The sequence below is a fragment of the Ovis canadensis genome, chromosome 8 (assembly GCF_042477335.2).
Source record: "Ovis canadensis isolate MfBH-ARS-UI-01 breed Bighorn chromosome 8, ARS-UI_OviCan_v2, whole genome shotgun sequence".
Classification (NCBI taxonomy): domain Eukaryota; kingdom Metazoa; phylum Chordata; class Mammalia; order Artiodactyla; family Bovidae; genus Ovis; species Ovis canadensis.
The window spans coordinates 69,741,424-69,763,198 of NC_091252.1; the positions used below are offsets into that span (position 1 = coordinate 69,741,424).

General features: G+C 34.5%; 1 protein-coding gene across 15 annotated transcripts in view; it reads left to right on the top strand.

The window, feature by feature from the left end:
* The window catches only part of EYA4 (EYA transcriptional coactivator and phosphatase 4), a 363,823-nt gene that overhangs the window by 291,614 nt on the left and 50,434 nt on the right, over window positions 1–21,775 (top strand). For 5 of the 15 annotated variants that reach the window (XM_069598451.1, XM_069598448.1, XM_069598450.1 and 2 more), the window contains exons 5-11: window positions 298–366; window positions 8,223–8,315; window positions 13,285–13,351; window positions 14,878–15,020; window positions 15,196–15,339; window positions 17,053–17,132; window positions 19,183–19,366. In XM_069598451.1, the coding sequence (XP_069454552.1) occupies window positions 298–366; window positions 8,223–8,315; window positions 13,285–13,351; window positions 14,878–15,020; window positions 15,196–15,339; window positions 17,053–17,132; window positions 19,183–19,366 (780 nt within the window). The remainder of the gene's footprint in view (window positions 1–297; window positions 367–8,222; window positions 8,316–13,284; window positions 13,352–14,877; window positions 15,021–15,195; window positions 15,340–17,052; window positions 17,133–19,182; window positions 19,367–21,775) is intronic. The other 10 variants (XM_069598461.1, XM_069598463.1, XM_069598460.1 and 7 more) reach the window with 3 other exon arrangements.

Here is a 21,775-nt window from a genome sequence, read left to right on the forward strand (position 1 = left end):
GTGATAACTTGTGGAGTAAGAACATTTATATTTAAACCTTAACTTGGATGTAAATAATAGATTTTTTAAAACCCCATGCACTTTGAAATCAGACCTTGAAGGTCACTAATCATTGTTATATATATATTTAACTGAACTAAACAGACCTGATAAACTAAAATGTAAAAATCATGCCATGCAGTTGTAATTTTGGCAAGAGGGCCAGAAAGCAGTAAAAGCATCAGTGCAACTGATGACTGTCCTCGTACACTGAGCAGGCATTCCGACAATGAACCCCTATGCTGTTCCTGTTCTCAGGGGACAACATGACTGTTTTAAACACTGCAGACTGGTTGCTGAGTTGCAACACCCCCTCCTCCGCAACAAGTATGAGAGATGATGGTACACTGCATGTGTTTGGATGTGTGGATTTGCCCTTCTGGTTTGCTTCCTGTTGCTATTTCTGTTTGCACTCCCTTTTCTGTATTCAGTTCTCATAAAAAGAAAAGGAGACATGAAGACACCTTTCAGTTGTTTATTGATAACAGTTGGCTATGTTTTTCATATCAACTAGCATTCTAATCTTGGGTCAGTGGTGTTCTTTTCTTAGGTTTTTCATAATTTTGCGCAAATGGCTGCATCTATTACTTTTCTAACTACTTATCCATTTATTAAATAGTAAGAATTCAGCACAACTGTCGCATTAATGAGAGCAGTTGAAGCAGATTGTGCCTGTGTATAAATTCAGTCTCCATAGCCTATGAGTGTTTGTTCAGTTGCCTCAGTGGTGTCCAACTCTTCGCAACCCTGTGGACTATAGCCCTCCAAGCTCCTCTGTCCATGGGATGCTCCAGGCAAGAATACTGGAATGGGTTGCCATTTCCTCCACCAGGGGATCTTCCCGACCCAGGGACCAAACCCATGTCTCCTGTGTCTCCTGCATTGCAGGAGGAGTCTTTACCCACAGAGCCACCTGGCAAGCCTATAAACTTTCATAAATTAAATTTATAGCATGGCAGAAAGGTATTTTCTATTTTGTAGACTTTAATAAACATTATAATTAAAATGGTTAAAGTAATATTAACTTTTAAAATTTACCATTTAAAAAATTACCAGTAATGAAAGCTATATTTTTAAAATTGTAAGTTGTCTCTTAAGATATTTTGAACTATAGATGTTAGCTACAGTCCTTTATTTACATATATATGATACAAATATGGGTTTCTCTGGCGGCTCAGTTGGTAAAGAATCTGCCTGCAATGCAAGAGATGTGTTTGATCCCTGGATCAGGAAGATCCCCTGGAGAAGGAAATGGCATTCTACTCTAATATTCTTGCCTGGGGAATCCCATGGATAAAGGAAGCTTAATGGGCTGTAGTCCATAGGGTCACAAAGAGTCAGACATGACTTAGTGACTTAACAACCACCAATATAATACACTTTCTCCAAAACCAAAGGTTAAACTATCAAAATTTTAAAATTAAAACCATATAAAGCTTCTGTGGAATCACCCAATTCTTGGATTAAGAAGAAGAGCTCAGGACGTGTTAGAAATGTGAATTACAAGCAAGCAGCTGGAATAGCCACAGTTTGCCTGGACCTTGCTGTATGTAGATTAAATTAGATATATAATCAGTGAATGAAGAGAATTCCATTATGCCCATTATTTAAATTTTTATAATTTTAGTTTCTTTTTTTTCAATTCCACACTTAAAACATACTTTTAATATGTAAAAAATATATTGCCAGAATTTAGTTCCTCTTAATAATAACTCAAGGGTTTTTTCCTGTAAAGAGCCAGACAGGAAATGTTTTAGGCTTTGTAGACTATGCTGTCTCTGTCTCATCTATGCAACTCTATCATTGTACCTCAGAAGTAGCCATAGGCACTACAAAAATGGACAAGAGTGGTCAGGTTCCAATAAAACTTAATTTATCAACTCTGAAATTTAAATTTCATTAAATTATCATGTAACAAAATATTCTAATTTTGATGTTTTTATAAACATTTAAGATTTTAAAATCGTACTTAGCTGTTATTCTATTCTAAACTATCAACATAACACACACAACTTTACAATAGTGAATATATATAATCAATATTTAGTAATTTACATCTAATTTCCAACAGAAACATTTTTCTAAGTGTAAAACATCAAGTTTTCCTGGTTCTTTGTATTAATGTTTAAGAGTTGTGTGACCATATGGGAAAAACAAGGATTTCTGTGTCAGGAGGACTATGGATGTGAAACATGGTAATGTATTTACCAGCTGTGTCTTCTTAGACAAGTTACTTAACCTCTCTGAGTTTAAATTCTTTTCTATAAAAGGAAGCCAGTAATACTTCACTGGCAAGGCTTTTGTTTTAAATTATATAATGTATGTAAATTTTTGGTAATATAAACCAGCTTCCCAGGTGGCTCAGTGGTAAAGAATCCGCCTGCCAATGCAGGAGACACAGGACATATGGGTTCGATCCCTGGGTTGTGAAAATCTGGAGGAGGAAATAGCAACGCACTCCAGTATTCTTGCCTGGAAAATTCCATGGACAGAAGAGCCTGGTGGGCTACAGTCCATGGGGTTGCAAAGAGTCAGACACGACTGAGCATGCACACACACAAATCAGTATAATGCCTTTTCCTTAATTAATAATTAGGCAACAGTTTTTAAGGAAAATGGAAACATGCAGTGTGTTAAAAGACTGTCCAGTGTTTGGTGAAATAATACATTTTCTTCATTTAAAACATGTAAACTGGCCACAGAGGCAAACTTTTAGTAATTAAATGTTAAGTATACTTTATTAATGATAATATAATTTTATTTATTTATGTATACATGTATACTTTATAAATTTAATTTATTTGTATATATCATTAATGTCAATCTGATTTATTTATAAATTTTAATTACATAATATAGTTTATTATATCTTGGTGGCATAATGATATGAAATAGAATTTTAATGACTTTATGCCATGTATTTGTAACATAGCTAAGCATGTGGTGCACATTTCCCATTGAGAGTAAACTATTTTATTTATAATTCTGGATTTTACTGATGGAATTAGATTACCTTATAAAATTATTGTAATAAAACAAAAGGCAGAAGCTAATTTAGTGGCTTTTCAAAATCTTTCCATTAACTCTAGATTTTCAAGATAATTTTAATAGTCTTTATGACTACCAATGCTGCTGCTGCTAAGTCGCTTCAGTCATGTCTGACTGTGCGACCCCATAGACAGCAGCCCCCAGGCTCCCCCATTCCTGGGATTCTCCAGGCAAGAACACTGGAGTGGGTTACCATTTCCTTCTCCAAAGCATGAAAGTGAAAAGTGAAAGTGAAGTCGCTCAGTCATGTCCGACTCCTAGCGACCCCATGGACGGCAGCCCACCAGGCCCCTCCGTCTGTGGGATTTTCCAGGCAAGAGTACTTGAGTGGGTTGCCATCACCTTCTCCTATCACCTTAATATCCCACCATACTACCTTGGTGCTGTATAAATATATTATATTACTCCTTAATTTATAAGGGTTCATCACCCTAATCCTAATTATATAATAACATCTGCAGATTTACATTAGAACCTAGATTTTCCTTTCAAATCTTTACCACTTGTTAAATTGTTAAAATGAAGAACTGTCAATGAAAACAGAGTAAATATAATCATACCTTGGCGTATAGATCAGTGGTCAACAAACTTTTTCTGTAAATAGCCAAATAGTAAATATTTTCAGCTTTGCAGGCCATACGGTCTCCGTTGAAACTCAGCTCTGCTTTCATTGCACAAAAGCAGCCATAGACAATATGTAAACAACTGAGCTTGATCGTATTCAAATAAAACTTGATCTGTGAACACTGAAATTTGAAATTCATAGAATTTTCATATATCACAAAATATTCCTCTTTGATATTTTTCAACTATTTAAAAAAGTAAGATCATTCTTAGCTTACAGGCTATACAAAACAAGCCATGGGGTAGGTTTGGCATGTAAGGTATAGTTTGCTGATCCCAATATAGATTCATGTATGTTACTTCATGAGTCATGCTTCGTGTGTTTGCACATAGATGTACGTAAATGCATGCCAATCATGTGAAAAGTTACTTCCATATATAAGATTCTAATTTCCCTAATAGTGTTAAGATACATAATTAGTTGTACTTTATATGCAAAATACTTAGATTCATTGGAAGTTCTTAAGATACGGTCTAAATGTGAATTTTCACTTTCTCACATAAAATATATCAAGTTCCTGTTATACGCCAGGTTCTGTGCTAGGAAATGGGAACCCAGTGACCTATAGAACATGATACTGGCCATCAAGGGACCAAAAGTCTAGCAGGGGGAAACAGAACTGAAAATAATGAGTGCATAATGTGTTCAAGGTGGGTGTACAGCGGAGGGAGGGAGGGAATATTTGATTCTACATGGAGATTAAGAAAATGCTTCAAAGAGAAGATTTGGGGAAACCAGGATCAGACATTCTGATCAGGTTTATGGTATTTTCCATGTTTGAAATCTATATAGCATAGAAAAGGATCTCCTAGAATTTTTAGTATATAGATGATTGACTCACATGGGATGAATTTGTTTCTGAATATTATATGTCTGTGCAGTAGAACCACCTACTGTTGTGGCTCTGCTCTTTTAGATTTTCTTTTTGGAATGAAAGCTATAAATTGTAAGCATCATCAAATCATTTTATAAAGCTAAATACTTTATGGATATTTAAAATGAAAGACACTTGATGGTCGTAGGTTTTGAAATGAAAAAATTGATTTAGAAAAACATAAATCATAAAACTGGTAGGCAACACTTCTTTCCCCCCTGTTGAGTTGTAAATTTTATCCTTCCTGAACTAACTTTTCCTGAAATTCTTTCCTGAATCTAAATTATCAGAGGTGGCTATGCAATATTTTGTGGTCCAGTTTAAACACAGATTTCTGAGGATAACATGTGAAATGTAAATTACTTGGGTCACCTCTATCTCAAGGATTAATTAAGCCTTATATTGTAACAAATGAACATGAGCCTTGAGTTATGATAATAGACTTCCCCTAAAAATAATTAATATATATTAATTTTGTACTTGAATTCTGAAGATAATCTGAGATGACAAGATTAAGTTTGCTTTGAAAGTACTTGCATGAGGTTATGGAAGAGGTTGGGACGTAAAGAGAGAAAATCAATGATTCAGTAGCCATAGCTGACACCTGACAATAATCACATGCAATTTTGATTTAGTCCATAGAAATCAATTATTTTGAAAGTTAAAAATAAAATTAAATTTTATCAGTATAATAAAATTACTTTGACTCTTTTTTAGTATTTGGCTTTATGAAAAACATCTAAGTTGCAAGTGGATAACTAGTGTGGAGGGGGCCTGGCAATACAATTATTTTTTGAAATAATGGTTCTGTATAAAATGCTACATGTATGTAGTTTTTTCATCTCACCTTTTGGGAAATGAACCCTTGACTCACATATATGGAGCATGTAGAAGAATAAAACCACAAAACTCTCTAACCTAATGACTAAAATATGACTTAATGACCTAATGACTAAAATATGACTTCTGCTTTTTAAATCAAAGTTTATTTTGTAAGTTTGAGTTTTGGTGATGAAGAAGATGCTTTTCTTCAATAGAACATTATTATTTCTGTTTTATAGCTTGTACTGTAATCATATTGGACATTGTCCTGAAAAAAAAAAAGCCCTGTTTAATTTCTGTGTTAAGAAAAATAGAATACAGTAAAGAAAAAAAATTTTGAATATGACAGTGAATATACACCATAAACTTTTGGAATGAGGATTTTTATAAGTTTTAGGAAATAGATGCATAGAACTAGACTTGTTTCATTGATGAATATCTTTCTAATAGTGCCTTGCATATACTAAATTAACAAAGTTTCCTTCCTCTAGAAGAGTATACGGTATGTCTCATTTAAAGTGTCGAAATAAAAGCAAGACAAAAGAAAATGAAATACATTTCAAATATAATCAGACTTTTACTGAAAATATCTTTCATTTGTCAAACTTTGTGATTATCATTTTTAGACACTTCTTTGTATTTTACCATCTTTAATAAATCAGCTAATCATATAATGTCTATTTCACTTCTAAGTTTTCTTTCCCTGAGAAAAAAATATTATTACTTAATATTATTTACTTTCTATATAAAAATCAAAATAACTTTGCATCTTACGCAAGAGATGTTTGTTGATGCTGGCCTCCTGTGAGCATAAGTTATTTTCTGTAGCAGCATGATTAATTCTCCCCCTTTTCCCTATTATTCAACTCTTAACCACATATGAAAAATAAGTTTATATTAATGCGTACTGTTTTCCTCCAAATGTTAGCATCCACTTAGCTATTATTTTAAATCCCTACATTCTGGTACACTGAATACATCTTGGTGTGTATGCTTCTCTTTATAATCTTTCTAGAGATGCCTCTTTTCAGTTAAATGAACCTCCTTTGTCTTTGACTAACAGCAGACCTTTAAAATTTTAATGAGAAATGTTTCCAGGAGAATGAATGCGAATTCATTCTCTAGCTTTCCTTCCTTCTCTTTTTAACCACCTGAAATTTTCAAATTGAGGAGATTATAATCAACACCAATACTAAGTTTTTGAAATCAGACGTCAAAGTTGAGATTCAAAGTAACAGAACTAAAACCTCATGTCTAGCTTGGGGATTTTTTTAGACGTTTTGCTCCACTGTCCGTGGTTCATAAGTGCAATATAGATTACCTTTAGGATTAATAAACCTATTTTACAAATGTCATTTATAGATGTAGACATGTTTAAATGGGAATTTAGCCACAATTAGAATTTGGAGGTTCTGAGAAACTGTCTCTTGCCTTAGTTTTGCTGGAGGCTTTGGATGGTTCCTTTCTGTCATATGTCAAAAGTCACATGAGGACCCTGCATCATTGAGAGTAGCTGTTACACCTTTCTAAACCCTGCTCTGGATCATCTCTATACAGATGAAAGGAATTCTTAGTGCTGCCTGTGAGGCAGTATGGTTTAGAGTTTGGATTTTTTCCAACCTTTGCAGTTTGAATCTTCCATCAAATCTTCATGACATAGTTAAATCACGGATGCTAAATTAACACCAGAGCTCACTGAGGGAGGGTGCAGCCGATTCTGTTAATGTGGAAAGGGAACGTAGTCATTACTGCATGTTTCTCCATCATTAATTGCTTTTCTAACAGAGTAACGTTGCTGACTTGCTTGGTTGGTGGATGTGCTCTGAGCCCATTATTCTTTCGGCCATATTTGTCCATAGTTGGCTAGTCTTCAGCTTTCTTTATAGTTCTCTGCTTGCTTCTGAGGTTTTTAACTGTATCATTCCACTTATGACTAGGAAACATAAGAGGTGTCAAGTAGAAAATAATTTAGTGTATTCCCTGGCTGCTGTGATATATGGAGCTTTGCCCACAAAGGGAAAATATGGTGTGACAAAATGGGTGGGGGCTTTTGCACAGCCCCCGCCAAACTCGTTGCATCTAATAATGACAGTATTGTGTACCTCAGTGGCGACATCATTGCCAATGAGGATTTTGCCAAGATATACCATCTCAAAGGAGAAATAATATATTAAAGAGTTTTCAAAAGCTGTACTTCCTGCTGTAAAAACCATCTCCTATGCTTGTCTCTATAATGTATTAAAGATCATTATACTATTAGAATTAAAAAAAAACAATACCTTATGGCTGTTTTGTCTTTTGTAGAGCAGAAATTTATTGAGTGCCTGATTTTCCTCCCACTATATGAATACACACCCAGGTTTCTGTGTACGCATATGCCACCATTGTTCTTAAGCAGTCTTGTCTTTTAATGTCTTCTTGGGAAGAATAAAATATAAGCAGTGAATCTCTGTGATGATTTGGATTCAGTGTGCTAAAGACTGACTGATAATTCCTTTCTCCTACCGTTTGACTATAGTATCAGAGTGTGCTTAGGTGAGTTAAAAATGCAAATACGTGTATACTGCTGTTTCACTGTGTCAGGTTAACTGCCTTTAAAAGCCAGATTCGAGAGAAGCAGCTTAGAGGATTTTTAAATTAAATCCTCTATAAATGCATGTCCATTTAGAAGCTAAATTAACAAAACTCTCCTGATCGACTTCTCAAGTTTTCTCTTGCATGCTCATGGTAGCTAGAAAAGCCACTAGTTGAACAGTCAGCATCTTTGATATAAAGTTAGAAATATAACTCACGTGTACTTATTCTTCTACGTAGTGTCTCTCCTTGCAGTCAAAACAGAGCCTTTGAACAGCAGTGAAACCACAGCCACGACTGGAGATGGAGCGCTTGACACTTTTACTGGGTCAGGTAAAGCCTTAAGCTGTGTCTTGTTCTGTACACATTGTGGTCCATGTCTTCCTCCTAGTGAATAATCGAGAATTTGGATTTTTATAAATTCAGCAATAAATTTACTTTTGGGAAAACGTATTATCATAAAATGATGTGTTTTTAGAAATAACGTTTGGAATTGTTTTACTGCATCTGCAGTTGACAACCAAGCAATGCCCTGACTTTCTTATTAGAAGTAAGCAAAGCTCGCTTCTTTCATAATTATTTTATATAGTGTTTGATTTAATTATTAGGTTGTAATAGTCAACTTTGTACCTTCAACTTGCCCATTTAAATGACTAAAAACTGCCTTCTCTCCAACATTCGAGATGTAAAACTATCCATTTGATTCCTTCTAAATAACCTTGTTTCCTCTCTGGGTTTAAAAAAAACCCTCCTGTGTAAGCAGCTGAGTGACAAGTATTAAAGGTTAATGGGCTGCAGGAGAGCACATGCTGGTCGCATTAGAACACAGCCTCTGAGAGCACTGACTTTCCCTCTATTGCTTCAAAGAGAACAATAGTGTGTCTTTAAACATCAATCCTCTTTAAATATAAATACCTGATAACTCCCAGGTGGGCACAAAGGACACGCATTGAGTTGACTTAAAGATCTTCCCCCTCTCCTGCCCCAATACAATATTTCGTTTGGTTGATTATCTGATGAGAGGACTTTTTTTAACCTGAGGAGGAATTTTGTATAGCAGAAAGATGAACATTAAACCTAGAAAAGTATTCATGATATTGGTTCTGTTATTCTACTCTAATGTATTTTATACTTATTCATATTCTCACATACAAGAATTTGATGTGGGTATGCTTCTCATGTAAAAAGAGTGGAGGTAAAGCTTTAACTCTAATGTCATTAGAGCATATATTTGATTTTTATGGATGCAGATGATCCCATTTCATTGGTTCATGCTGATTGGAAACAGCTGCCATGTAGTCACATAAATATTAGTACTCCAAACAGAAAGATACAGTAATTAACACTTTGTATAGAGAAGCTTTGGAGAGGGAACTGGCAACCCACTCCAGTACTCTTGCCTGGAGAATTCCGTGGACATTCTGTTCATGGTAGGCTGCTGCCCATGGGGTCGCACAGAGTCAGACACGATTGAAGCGACTTAGCATGCATGAGTACATTGGAAAAGGAAATGGCAACCCACTCCAGTATTCTTGCCTGGAGAATCCCAGGGATGGAGGAGCCTGGTGGACTGCCGTCTATGGGATCTCACAGAGTCGGACACGACTGAAGCGACTTAGCAGCAGCAGCATAGAGAAGCTTGTGTCCTAATTCACAACCTTTCTAGCAATTCTCTTGCTGCTCAGGAGATAAGATACTAACTTACCCTAGCATTTGTATTACTAACTTACTATAATTATTGTAAACTTTCTGCAAAACAAATGTATATATGAACATGGTTTTTAAGGTTAAGAATGAAATTAAATAATTGCTGACATACTTAAATAGCATACCACAAAGTTAATGAAAACTGACTGAAAAAATTATAAGATGTTAGCTCCAGAAGAAATTGCAGAGGTCTCTGATGATCCATTTTAAGAAGCAAGAGTATCGAAGCACAGAAATGTTAAAGATGGTTAAAGCCAGTCAGAGCCTCCTGGGTGGTCACTGGTATAAATGAGTCTAGAACAATGTTCTGGTCAGTCCAAGAGTCCTTTCTTTAAAAGTTTATTGGAAAATATAGATATGTTAAAAGAAATATGTGTGAACTGTCAAGCTGTCTGGACTTTACTGTCTGGAATTTACTCGTATTATACAAATAGTTTCCCAGATTTCTTTTAAGAATTATCTAGGGTTGGGCTGTCCAGAAAAGTAGCCACTGGCCAAATGTGGCTATTTAAGTCTAAATGAAATATTATTTGGTTAAAATGCAAAATTTTTTAATCTAGTCACATTAATTATAAGTGTTTAATAGTTGTATGTGGGATATTTTTAAATAGTGGCTTGTTTAATAGTTGTATGTTTAATAGTTTTTAATGGCTACCATATTGGACAACTCAGATATAGAATATTTCCAGCTCCATGGACTAAGTCCAGTTGTGTGTGTGTGTGTGTGTGTGTGTGTGTGTGAGTGTGTGTGTGCTCACGCACGTGCAGTTAGTCACTCAGCCATGGTTGACTCTTGGCAACTCCATGGACTGTAGCCTGCCAGGCTTCTCTGTCCATGGGATTTTCCAGGCAAGAATCCTGGAAAGGTTGCCATTTCCTCCTCCAAGGGATCTTCCTGACCCAGGGATTGAACCCACATATCTTTTGCCTCCTGCATTGGCTGATGGGTTCTTTACCACTGCTCCACCTGGGAATTCAAGTTCAGCTGGACAGAGGGATTTAGGTCAGAGATTCTCAACAGCACTGCTGTTAAAAATGTGACCTTTTCTTTCTTGTGGAAGAGCTGTTTTCTGCAATAGAAGGTGTTTATCAGTATCCCTGGCACCTATCCCAAGTTTATTGTAGCATGCCTCCATTGTGACAGCATACCGCGTCTCCTGACATTTTTAATGCTCCCTGGCAGGCAAAATTTCCACCCACCCTGCTACTCATCTCCCATCTCTCATCCCCTAGAGAGGCAGTGATCTAAAGTATTAAGATTGCTTGATACCACCTTGTGAGAATCTGATAGTATTCATTAAAAATATGTTTTACCTAATTTTCAGGCATTCTGAATACAGACACTTTTGATTACTTTTATATGAGGAAGTGATGGAATATGATACCGTGTGTGCTTTGTGTACATTTCTTTATTAATTAAATGCTGATAGGGAATAAAAGAAAGCTCTCCTAAATTTGTACATGGTGTTCCAGAAATCATACTGGAGAGATTAGGCTATTTTGTGAACAGTCTTTACTTTGATCAGCGTAATCTCAGTTTACTTTAATCCAGTATTGTCTTTGTTTTTCGTTATCTGCAGATTTATTAGTTAGAATAAAATGTATACTGCATAGTCAAGAAGTATACATTTTCTAAGTTTTATATGAACAGTTTTCTGAGTCATAGGTTTTGTTTTCTACTTAAAAAATGAACATATAGACATTAATATAAAATTTTAAAAGTTGCACCTTTGTACTATTATGGGTACATTATTGTAATGATGTCTAGATTCATTCATTAGAGGGAAGAAGCATCCTGTATATTCAAAATTGTGTTCATATATGTGAGGCTTTTTAAAAAATAATTTTGTTTGGCTAATTTAATAAAGCTAAATATTTCTTTTCATTATTTGATATTACTTTAGAAAAGCCTTGTTTTTCACAATCTTGAGAATAACTGATTAGTATAGTCTGTCTAGCATGTACCACAATGAAGTTTTATCAATGAGATGAAAATGTGGAATTAAGCCTTACTTAATCATATTTCTGCTAATCATTGTTAATTAATGAATAGGACTGAATTTCCTATGCAATATACTGTTGCTGTTATGCAATGTATGTTTAGTGCCCATAGTGTAATAGAAAAGCCTTGTTCTAACTGAGTTGATTTGAAAGTTTTGAACATTTTTAATGCTTTTAATAAACAAGTAGAAAATTAATGGCTCATTGCTCCACGTATTTTTAAATATACCTAGCAAATTCACTTAAATTTTGGTTGCTGAAAACATGTAAGATGTTATACCTCAAATCATATTCAGTGATTGTCAAAATTGATTCATAATATTCTTGAAAATGTACTTTATGCATTATTGCTATGAAAACTATAATATACTCTCCATACTCAGAGCTTACAGTCCAAATAGCATTTTAAATACATTAAATTCTATGTGTTTATGAAGCAATAGATCACAAGGATACTTAATAGCATTTGGATATAGAAATATATCATGTTTCATAAAATAGTTAGCAACCTAAACCTATTTGTCACTTTTACAATTCTGAAAGTTTAGCTCCAGAATTATGAACAACTTCGAAAGGGCACAGTACTTTGAAGTATAACTATGATTGATTAGGCTAAACTAATTCCAGCGCTGCATTGTATACTACTTTAATCTTTTTGAAAAGTGAATGAACAGCAGATGGCCTAATAAAGACACTCTGTGTGCTTGCCCAGTGTGGATTGGCTCTGAAGGGACGGCCTTAACACTTTAGGGTCCATATATTTGCAATACATCTGTCTTAGTCAAGGCAGATGGTTAAAGGAAAAAGAAACTTCCAAACTTTTGGAAATAGTCCAATTTGGGACTGCATGTTTGGCTGAAATGTTGATAAGACCTGATTTTCACCTTTAAAATCTTCTCAAAAAAGTCTAGTCTGTGAGAGTTCAAAATACATTTGTAAATAGGATTGCTGCTGGGTGTCATAGTTCTGCTTTTTTTCATGTTGCATTGTCACCCAGGCTTTCTGTGTATATTCCAGTTATTATGAGAATTATTTGGACTCTGCATTTTAACTACTCATCAGATTGACAAAATGAAAGGAAATAGAAAGCATTATCATTTTATAACTTGAAAATGAAGGTTGAAACATCGCATTTTTCTTAATTTTTATTTAATTTCTACTAGAGTAAATGTAGGAAGAACACTATCTTGTCATCATGTGTGGAATTTAAAACATGAAGTTTGCAAATGAAAAGGTTTACTTTTATATCATGAAAGCTTAATTACTTATAATCAAGGTTATTTATTCATAGCATATTAATGCATAAGAGCATGCCACTGATTTGAGAGAATGGAAGAATGATGAAGGGGGTTGATTTGTGAGACGATTTCATGTCATTTTCCTAGAACAAATATGGAACAGTTTAATTAGAAAAAAATGTATAGGCATCTGTTTCTGTTTAGAAAACGAATGAATTTTCTATTTAGAAAATGAGTGAATTTTTTGAAATACCTCTCTAACATGGTCATTTCTTTAAATTAGTTTTGATTACTCCAGTGAAACCAATGAAACATATTTATGAAGCAACCTTTTTTCTATTTTTTGTATCTCACAGTAATAACAAGTAGTGGCTACAGCCCCAGATCTGCGCATCAATATTCCCCACAGCTGTATCCTTCCAAGTAAGTGGTCAGTAGTCTTTCAAGATTTGTTAGAATAATTTTCTGGCATTATTTTGATTAATCGTATTTACACAATATAATAACTTTAAGTCAGGATATATTTATATATATAAATGTTGCTGCTGCTGCTGCTCCTGCAAAGTCGCTTCAGTCGTGTCCGACTCTGTGCGACCCCATAGACAGCAGCCCACCAGGCTCCCCTGTCCCTGGGACTCTCCAGGCAAGAACACTGGAGTGGGTTGCCATTTCCTTCTCCAATGCATGAAAGTGAAAAGTGAAAGTGAAGTCGCTCAGTCTTGTCAGACTCTTCATGACCCCATGGACTGCAGCCTACCAGGCTCCTCCGTCCATGGGATTTTCCAGGCAAGAGTACTGGAGTGGGGTGCCATTGCCTTCTCTGAGATAAATGTTATAGGTAGTTAAATAGATATATTTTTTGATAGATTCATTGGATAGATTAGACCTATAAATAAATATCTTTCACAAATCTAGGAATATATTCACTTTTGTCCAGACAGTTCCTTTAATTTCGAACATTTATATATTTTGAAGAAAGCATCAAGCACAGATCAGAATATACTGATTTTTAAAATAAAAATTTGAAAACTATTACTAGTTTAAAGAAAATCTGAAAAGATTACATTTTACTCAAACCTCAACACTTCATAATTTGTTCCAGCTTTATAATATTTTTATTGGATTTTAACTTCTAATAAACATTTTGGAAAAATATGCACTATTGCTTGTATAACTAATGTAGTCAACGTTTTGAGGACAGTGGTAAACATTTCAAGCTTAACCATATTGGGTGTATATCTGAATTTGGTTGCCATCAGAGAGATATGTCAAGATTTGGGATTCCTGATCATGCATATTTAAAAGTTATTTTCTACAGCAGCTACAGTGTTTATCCTTAAGCATAGGCTAGAGATTGGATATCTATTTTGAGGATATTCTGTAAGATGTGGCAAGATAAAGGGAATGGCTTTCCATTTCAAGAAGCTTCGTACTTTAAAAAAAATTTTTTTTCGATAAGATTTTTAGTTCTTGTAAGGAATTCTTCCTAGGGCTTTTAATGACTTTTGTAATCATTACATGGCATTGGGTCATGCATGGTAACAGGAAATAATGCTCATGAGTTAATTAATCAATTAACTGACCTGGACTCATTAATTAACTGACCTGGACTCCACTTTCCTCATCTATGTATCAATTGGAATACTATTTCAGATGTAAGCAATATAGACCTGGAAGAGACTTTCAAGATGATATCTAAACCAAAGTTTTCTTTTCACAGGTGAGGTATAGACTTAGGAAGTTTATTTGTCCAAGGTATTGAGACTGGGTTATAGCAGAGCCCGCTCTCCTGACATTCAGACTTTTGTCCTTTTCTATATTGTAAAAATGGTGTTGTGGATAAAGAAGAGGATTACTTCCTGGCTATTATCAGGTTTCACTGAATCTAAGCTGTCTGAAATAATATACAGTCTTTGTTGCCGCAGTAATGCTATTTTTCTGATATTTAGGCCCTATCCACACATTCTTTCTACACCAGCAGCTCAAACAATGTCCGCCTATGCAGGCCAGACTCAGTATTCGGGAATGCAGCAGCCAGCCGTCTACACTGCCTACTCACAGACAGGACAGCCCTACAGCCTACCCACTTACGGTATTTCCCTTCTTCTCTCTTCTCCTTCTTTGGTTACAAGCAGGTAATCCTGCTGGCTAGTAGCTGTGTGTTCTAATATTCTTATATAAACGTATATTCTAGTATAAGTTGCAACTCACGTTCCAGCACGATCATTTTACTAATAAAATGGTTTGCACATGCACTTTCCAAACAGATCTGGGCGTGATGTTACCGGGCATCAAGACAGAGAGTGGACTCTCACAAACTCAGTCCCCATTGCAGAGTGGGTGCCTCAGTTACAGCCCAGGCTTCTCTACCCCACAGCCAGGCCAGACACCTTATTCTTACCAGATGCCAGGTAAGCAGCCACCCAGGATACATGTTAAGTGAGAAAGAATTCTTTGAATGAGGCTCTTTGGCTTCAGACTAAGAATATATAGTCATGAAGACAGTATTAAATGTTACCACTGCTCAGACGATACCATTGGAAAAGATAACTAAAAGGGAACATGATGAAAAGAGCTCAACATACATCAAGAAACATGACCCATATTAAATTTAAATACTTAAGCTTAAGTTGCATAAAATTGGCAGGAAACTACGTCCAAGCAAAGCAACCTCCAAGCCAGTCACCACACCAGTCACATGTTTGGCATCTACTTAAGGGATTTCAAAGATTCATGACAAAATCCAACATTTTCTTGTCAGGATTCCTTATGTATGTAATGCTGTTTTGATTTAATTTAAAATTGAGTTAGCACTTTTCTAAGTCCTATATTTTCTGTTGAATGATTGAGGATTTTTTTTTTTCCTTTCTAAAATACCTCCCCCTGTTAGTACTATATTTCTTAAATAGGAATATTTAAATCGTTTGTACCTCCCCTCTTAAAACTTTTTTCTCCATATATGATCATTATTTTTCTTTTTGTTTTTGTCTCCAATTAACAATTATTTTTGAACATTGTATAATAATTGCAGAAAATAATTTAGTGACATGGTAAAAACATCAAAAGCTTATTTCTTACCTGTCATTTTTTTCTAATGATTAGTCATAGTTTGGGGGCTATATGAACATTATTCAAATGAACTAATATTGACATTTTGGTTGATTGACTAAAATGAAATAATTACTTAGGCCTTTTTTGGCTGAAATGACAGGTGTCTTTTTTCCTTATAATATTGGTAGATAAATATTTGCATACATGCCTCAGCCACAGTGAGCTGCTCAGCTTCAATTGGCAGTGTAGAAAAAGCCATAGAGACATTTCCATTTATTCCCCAAAACACTTTTATATTGGATATTCCAGGCTACATTAATTTGCATTATTACCTAATACTATTGCTATTCAAAACATGTTGATAAAAAAAAAATCAGCTGCCTTAATAGTCTTTTATTCCTTAACAAGTGCATTCCATGAGAACATTTTTTTTGAATCTATAGATTGATAGTTTGCTTGTTTTTGCCTTAATTTCAAACAACTAAATAACTTGCTCAGTTTGTCATAAAATTTTAGGTTATCAAACCTTAGACGATTATGGTATAAACAGTTCTCCCTTGGGTCTGAGGCCTAGCCTACAGCATTTTTGTTCTAAGGAAAGGACATAAAGGAACAAAAAGATGGGATGCTGGAAGCCTCATTTCTAAACGGATTCTGTATGTTTATTTTCTAAACTAGCCTCAGCCAATTGTTTAAACCTGAGTAATTTTTGTCTGCATATGCAGTTGATATGGCCATTGGAAAGTTGCAGTTGTTTCCTGGAAGTAGTCTCACTATTGCTGTTTTATTCTTTGAGTACTTTTCTACGTGTAGACATTGGCCCTTGAAAGTTATCTGAGTCCTTGGTAAGACTGTTCCCACAAACTTCTGTTTAACTCTACAGAATTCTAAAGGAAGGAATTTACCAGTTGTCACAAGAAAAAGCCAAGCATATTTCCCTTGAAAATCTCTCCATTTCAAATCTCACTGCATCAACAAAATTTAAAATATATTGCATTGAATTATGCAAAGTGAAATATTTTAATACTTTTTGAGAAATACTTTTTAAATGCAATTTGTTCTTTTATCTCTAGGTTCTAGTTTTGCACCATCTTCTACTATTTATGCAAATAATTCAGTTTCAAATTCAACGAATTTCAGTGGTTCACAACAGGTATAGTAGCTTTTTATATTTATGCTTTTTATATATATCAGATTTTTGAAGAATAGTATCAGGTTAATAAACTTTATTTATTTAAAGTTAAGACAGCATTTCAGAGTAGTAAAGATTAGCTATCTAGATTCTTGGGATATGCATAATTATGGGTATTTTAAGTTTCCTGATTGCTAAAGGCTTACCTTTTAAACATTTAAGCCATGATTGTTTTAGTCATAGGAGGAAATGAGAAAATCTACTACATCCTTTCTGATTATCTTAAACCATAATAAATTAATTTTATTTTTTCTTAGTAAGAAAGTTATGAAAATTGATAGGTTGAACTATAATCAATAATCAGATTATGATAGAGTATAGAGCATGCTTGGTCCAAACCCAAATCATTTTTTTCCAAAACAAAATGCATCTCAGACTCCATACAGCTTTTATTTTTTAGTTCTATTAATTTTTTGATAACTTTAGTTCCTACTCTCCTGAGAACTGTAATTTTTTGCTTTTGTTGCTATACCTGCTCCTAGAATTCCTTAGCCCTCCTAGTGATGTTTGCTTAATCATTTCGTGAGTTTTGAAACCTACTATTGTTTCTAGAATCATCTTAGAATTATATGTGGAGCAAGAAGCAATGTCTCTGAAAGGGTGAATCAGCATGGAGGGAGATGAATTTGTGATATATTCAGATACTTTCTTATTTTCTCCCTCTCAGTCATGTTCAGAGTAGTTGAGATGGAAGGATAGTTGATTTCATGGGTAAGCAATACACTATTTTACTCTTAACAGACTTGCTGGACTTCTGTATATTTTAAAATAAAAGTTATTGCACAAGCGTTTGCTCTTTGGATTTACTGAAGGAATTATATTGCCTTCTCCTGTCAATTCTTATTAAGACAACAAGAGGCTAAGGGGAAAATTTAATGATTAAACAGTGGAATAATGTTAATAATATTTTTGACAAGATTAAACTGCTAATTTGGCATTAGTTTGAAAAATAGTTTCTTAAAATACTAAACATCAAAACCAGTATGTATGTTTTATTATAAAAAATTAAGAATTTTTGATAATCCAGGTAGATTAGTTTCAGTCACTCATTTATTAATACTTGAATACCTGTTAGCCATTAGATTTTTGACTATGCATTGAAGATTTGAGAATCACAAGTCAGTGTTCCCTGCTCTCTGAAAGGATCCAATCCTCCTGAAGACATAGATATGAAAATAATATGGACAAGGGATAGAATATTTTAATATAATAATAGAAATATACACTAGACAGAATGGAAGCATAAGGAAAATACTGCTTTGTTCTACTTGGGAGGATTAAAAAATGTAATATGTAAAAGGATTTTGAAGGACTATTTAGATCATTTTAGGATTATTAGAAACTTCTAAGAAAAAGCAAGTGAGAGGAATTGATCCAATGGCTTTCCTTTTTCCTTAACAAATGATGCAAACTAAATATTTGGAAACCTCACTAAAGATTTGTTTAAGTCAAGGTCTCAGGTGGAATGTAGCCTGTGAGAAACTGGGTAAGAAAATCTTTTAATCATTTTATTACAATTATCTCCTGCCAAGAAAACAAAATTATCAAGGGCAGCCTAAAAAGGGAACAAATACCACAATAATGCAGCCCAGGGTCTGTATGGAAGTGAAGGAAGGGCACACCTCCTTGCCGGTGATTTTAGAAGATGAGATTGAATGCTGTGAATACAAGCATCTCCTTCTCTCCTCTTCAAGTGCATAAGATCTGACAGTGTACACCCGTGGATGCATAATTCTGAGTAGGGGAGTGAAGCATATATGATCTTTAGGTAGATTAAAATGTGTGTACTGGACCTGGTTTGCAGAACCCCATATGGTATTTCATTACTGTGTGCATGTAGAAGACGCCCACAGAATGGTCTCTGCTTTTTAGGATCACCGTAAAGCTGTGGACTCCAGAACCAGTGGAGCCAGATAGTATTCTTTCCGTTACCTTGTGATTGCTCTTCTTTGGAGCGTGCCAGAGGACAGTCTGTCTTTCACACACACACACATCTCAATTGTTATTTCAGGATTATCCATCCTACACAGCCTTTGGCCAAAACCAGTATGCACAGTATTACTCTGCATCGACGTATGGCGCATACATGACATCAAATAACACAGCTGATGGCTCATCCTCCACGACCTCAACCTACCAGTTGCAGGAATCTCTCCCAGGACTGACTAGCCAACCAGGTACAGATCTTCATCCAGGTGAAATATTTTTTATATGTTTTGCTTGTCTAATAAAATGGAGAAAATGGACATTTAAAAAAATCTTTTTTAAAAAAGACTGAAAGCTCCCAGATAATTGTGCTGGTGTTTAATCTGTGCTATTACTGCTGTATTAGGTGAGGTTTTTCTGGCGTTTCAGAATACCCTTCTTTTATTAGTAGGTGTGGGATAGGCAATTCTAATCTCAAATGACAGAGTATGTATAAATATGAAGATAAAAAGGTAAGTGAATCTTTTTCCATACTAATTATTTAGTGGAGATCTTAACAACATGGAAAAGTAGTAATATTATCTTCTTTGGGTAAAACTGATAATATTTCCTTTATGCTTGAGAAACTGTTTGACTTATTCACCTTATGAGTCATCAGTAGCTCAAGCCAGTGAAGATTTCCTATATTCTTAGGATTTTATATATATCTTAGGATATCCATAGGGTCCTTGGTAGGTAATTTAATACCTTTGTCTGATAAACACATATTTAGAATCCATTAAATTCTTCATTATCTGTATTCTTATTAGAATTGTATTTGCTGACACGTTTAACACTCGCCTTAACCTCCACCCAGCCTAAGTTCTGTGTTCCAATTCTGTCCTGATCCTCTTTGAGTAAATACTTAACATTTCGTTAAGAGTCTTACATTAATTTAAAGAATGAATGATTTCAGAATCCTTGCTTAGCAAATGGTGGAAACACTTCAGGTGAGGAGATGTTTGATGTTCCCATCACACTGTAAAAGGTGTTTCTCACTGGTGAATATGTGGGGAAAACAAGATAGGATAACTATTCAGAAGCAAAACCACAGGAGAAGTATTTGATCAAGACATCAGAGACTGAGTGATAAGACCAGCAAAGTGTTTTGGAATTTACTAGTATTGCGCAACCAGGAATGAAAACTATTTATACACTAAAAACTTTTTATGCTGAGTAGAACTTTGGGTAGAAGATTGACTATGATCTAATGTCAATATGACCACAAGAGTTTCTCTGCAGGAAAGACACAGATGGGTACTTTCTATTATCTAATAAAGAATAATCAACTTTCAGAATCACTCTTTTATTTATATTAAAAATACTAAATGTAGACATGTAGGTATGCTGAGTGTATGACTTTGAATGTATACAGTTGTATGTGACAAATATGTTGTCTCATATTCACTATCAGAACACTGCAATTTGTTCAGCTTTCCATTGGTTGCTAATGCCAATGAATATAGTTTGACATAATTTTCAGATCTTAAGAGACTTTCTGTTGAATTTAAAGAAGAAAGTATTTCTATATGTAACCATATCATTCTCTCAACCAAAAACATAACAATGTATGTGTCTGGATCTTTAAGAAATTCTGTGACCTCAGAGCTTTGTCAAGACAGTTTTTAAGTCTGATTTTGCCTTTGCAGACTGGCATGCATCTGAAAAGTAAACAAGTTCACAACTATGGGAATTTTCTCTATTATTGATGAAATCTGAGATATTTTGTTTAAGGGCATAAAGAGTATTTTCCATTGACTGGCTCTGTATTTGGACTCAAAGCAGAGGCCTAACAATTAAAATTTATGAAAACAGTTTTTCATAAATCTTTCCCTGTTGACTTCTCCTGTGTTTAAAATGGAAACATACGTTATGTTCTATAAGAGACAGCTGGTTGCTCTGATTTAGCGATAAACCTAATGAAACAAAGTTGGATATGAATATCCAAAACTTAGAAGGTGCAGTTCTTCATTATGGCACTGATTAAAAGATAATTATTTAATCATGTGTAGTATTGGCTCAGGAAAAAGCCTAGGGCAATGGGTAATGACTGAGTTATTTGAAAATTACGAATAACATTCAGTTATTTATCAATACTTTACCTTACTAGGTAATTTGACAATGTATTTAAAGAAACATTACCATGCTGATTAAGAACAGATATTTTAGTTTATTATCTTTGAAAAGATATTTCTTTGCCTTTACCATAAAGTTTATCTTAGGTATTTGCAGTCAGAATGTTTGATGACTGATTGGCACATTAAGCTTACTGATAGCTTTATAGCTCCTTTTTAAATTTTTAAACATTTTAAAAATTAGATATAGCTAGCAATTTGTAACAGTATTCTGTACTCTGAGACCTTGAAAACATAGTACATTTGTTAGTTAAACTTTACAAATGCTGCAGAAAAGTAAAGGATGTGGCAAGATCCCTTCACACTTTGAAAAGCCAATTTCTTCAGCAGAACCCAGTAGTCTTTCCAGGTTTTATGGCATTTTACATAAGGACAGGAAGGAAAGCAAAGTGCTAATTCATTTCATTGAAGCCAACAAGAAGATTTAGATGGAAAGGACTAACCACATTTAACTTCTCTGCCAATTTGCATTTTTCCTACCTACAGTGTTACTGTACCCTAATG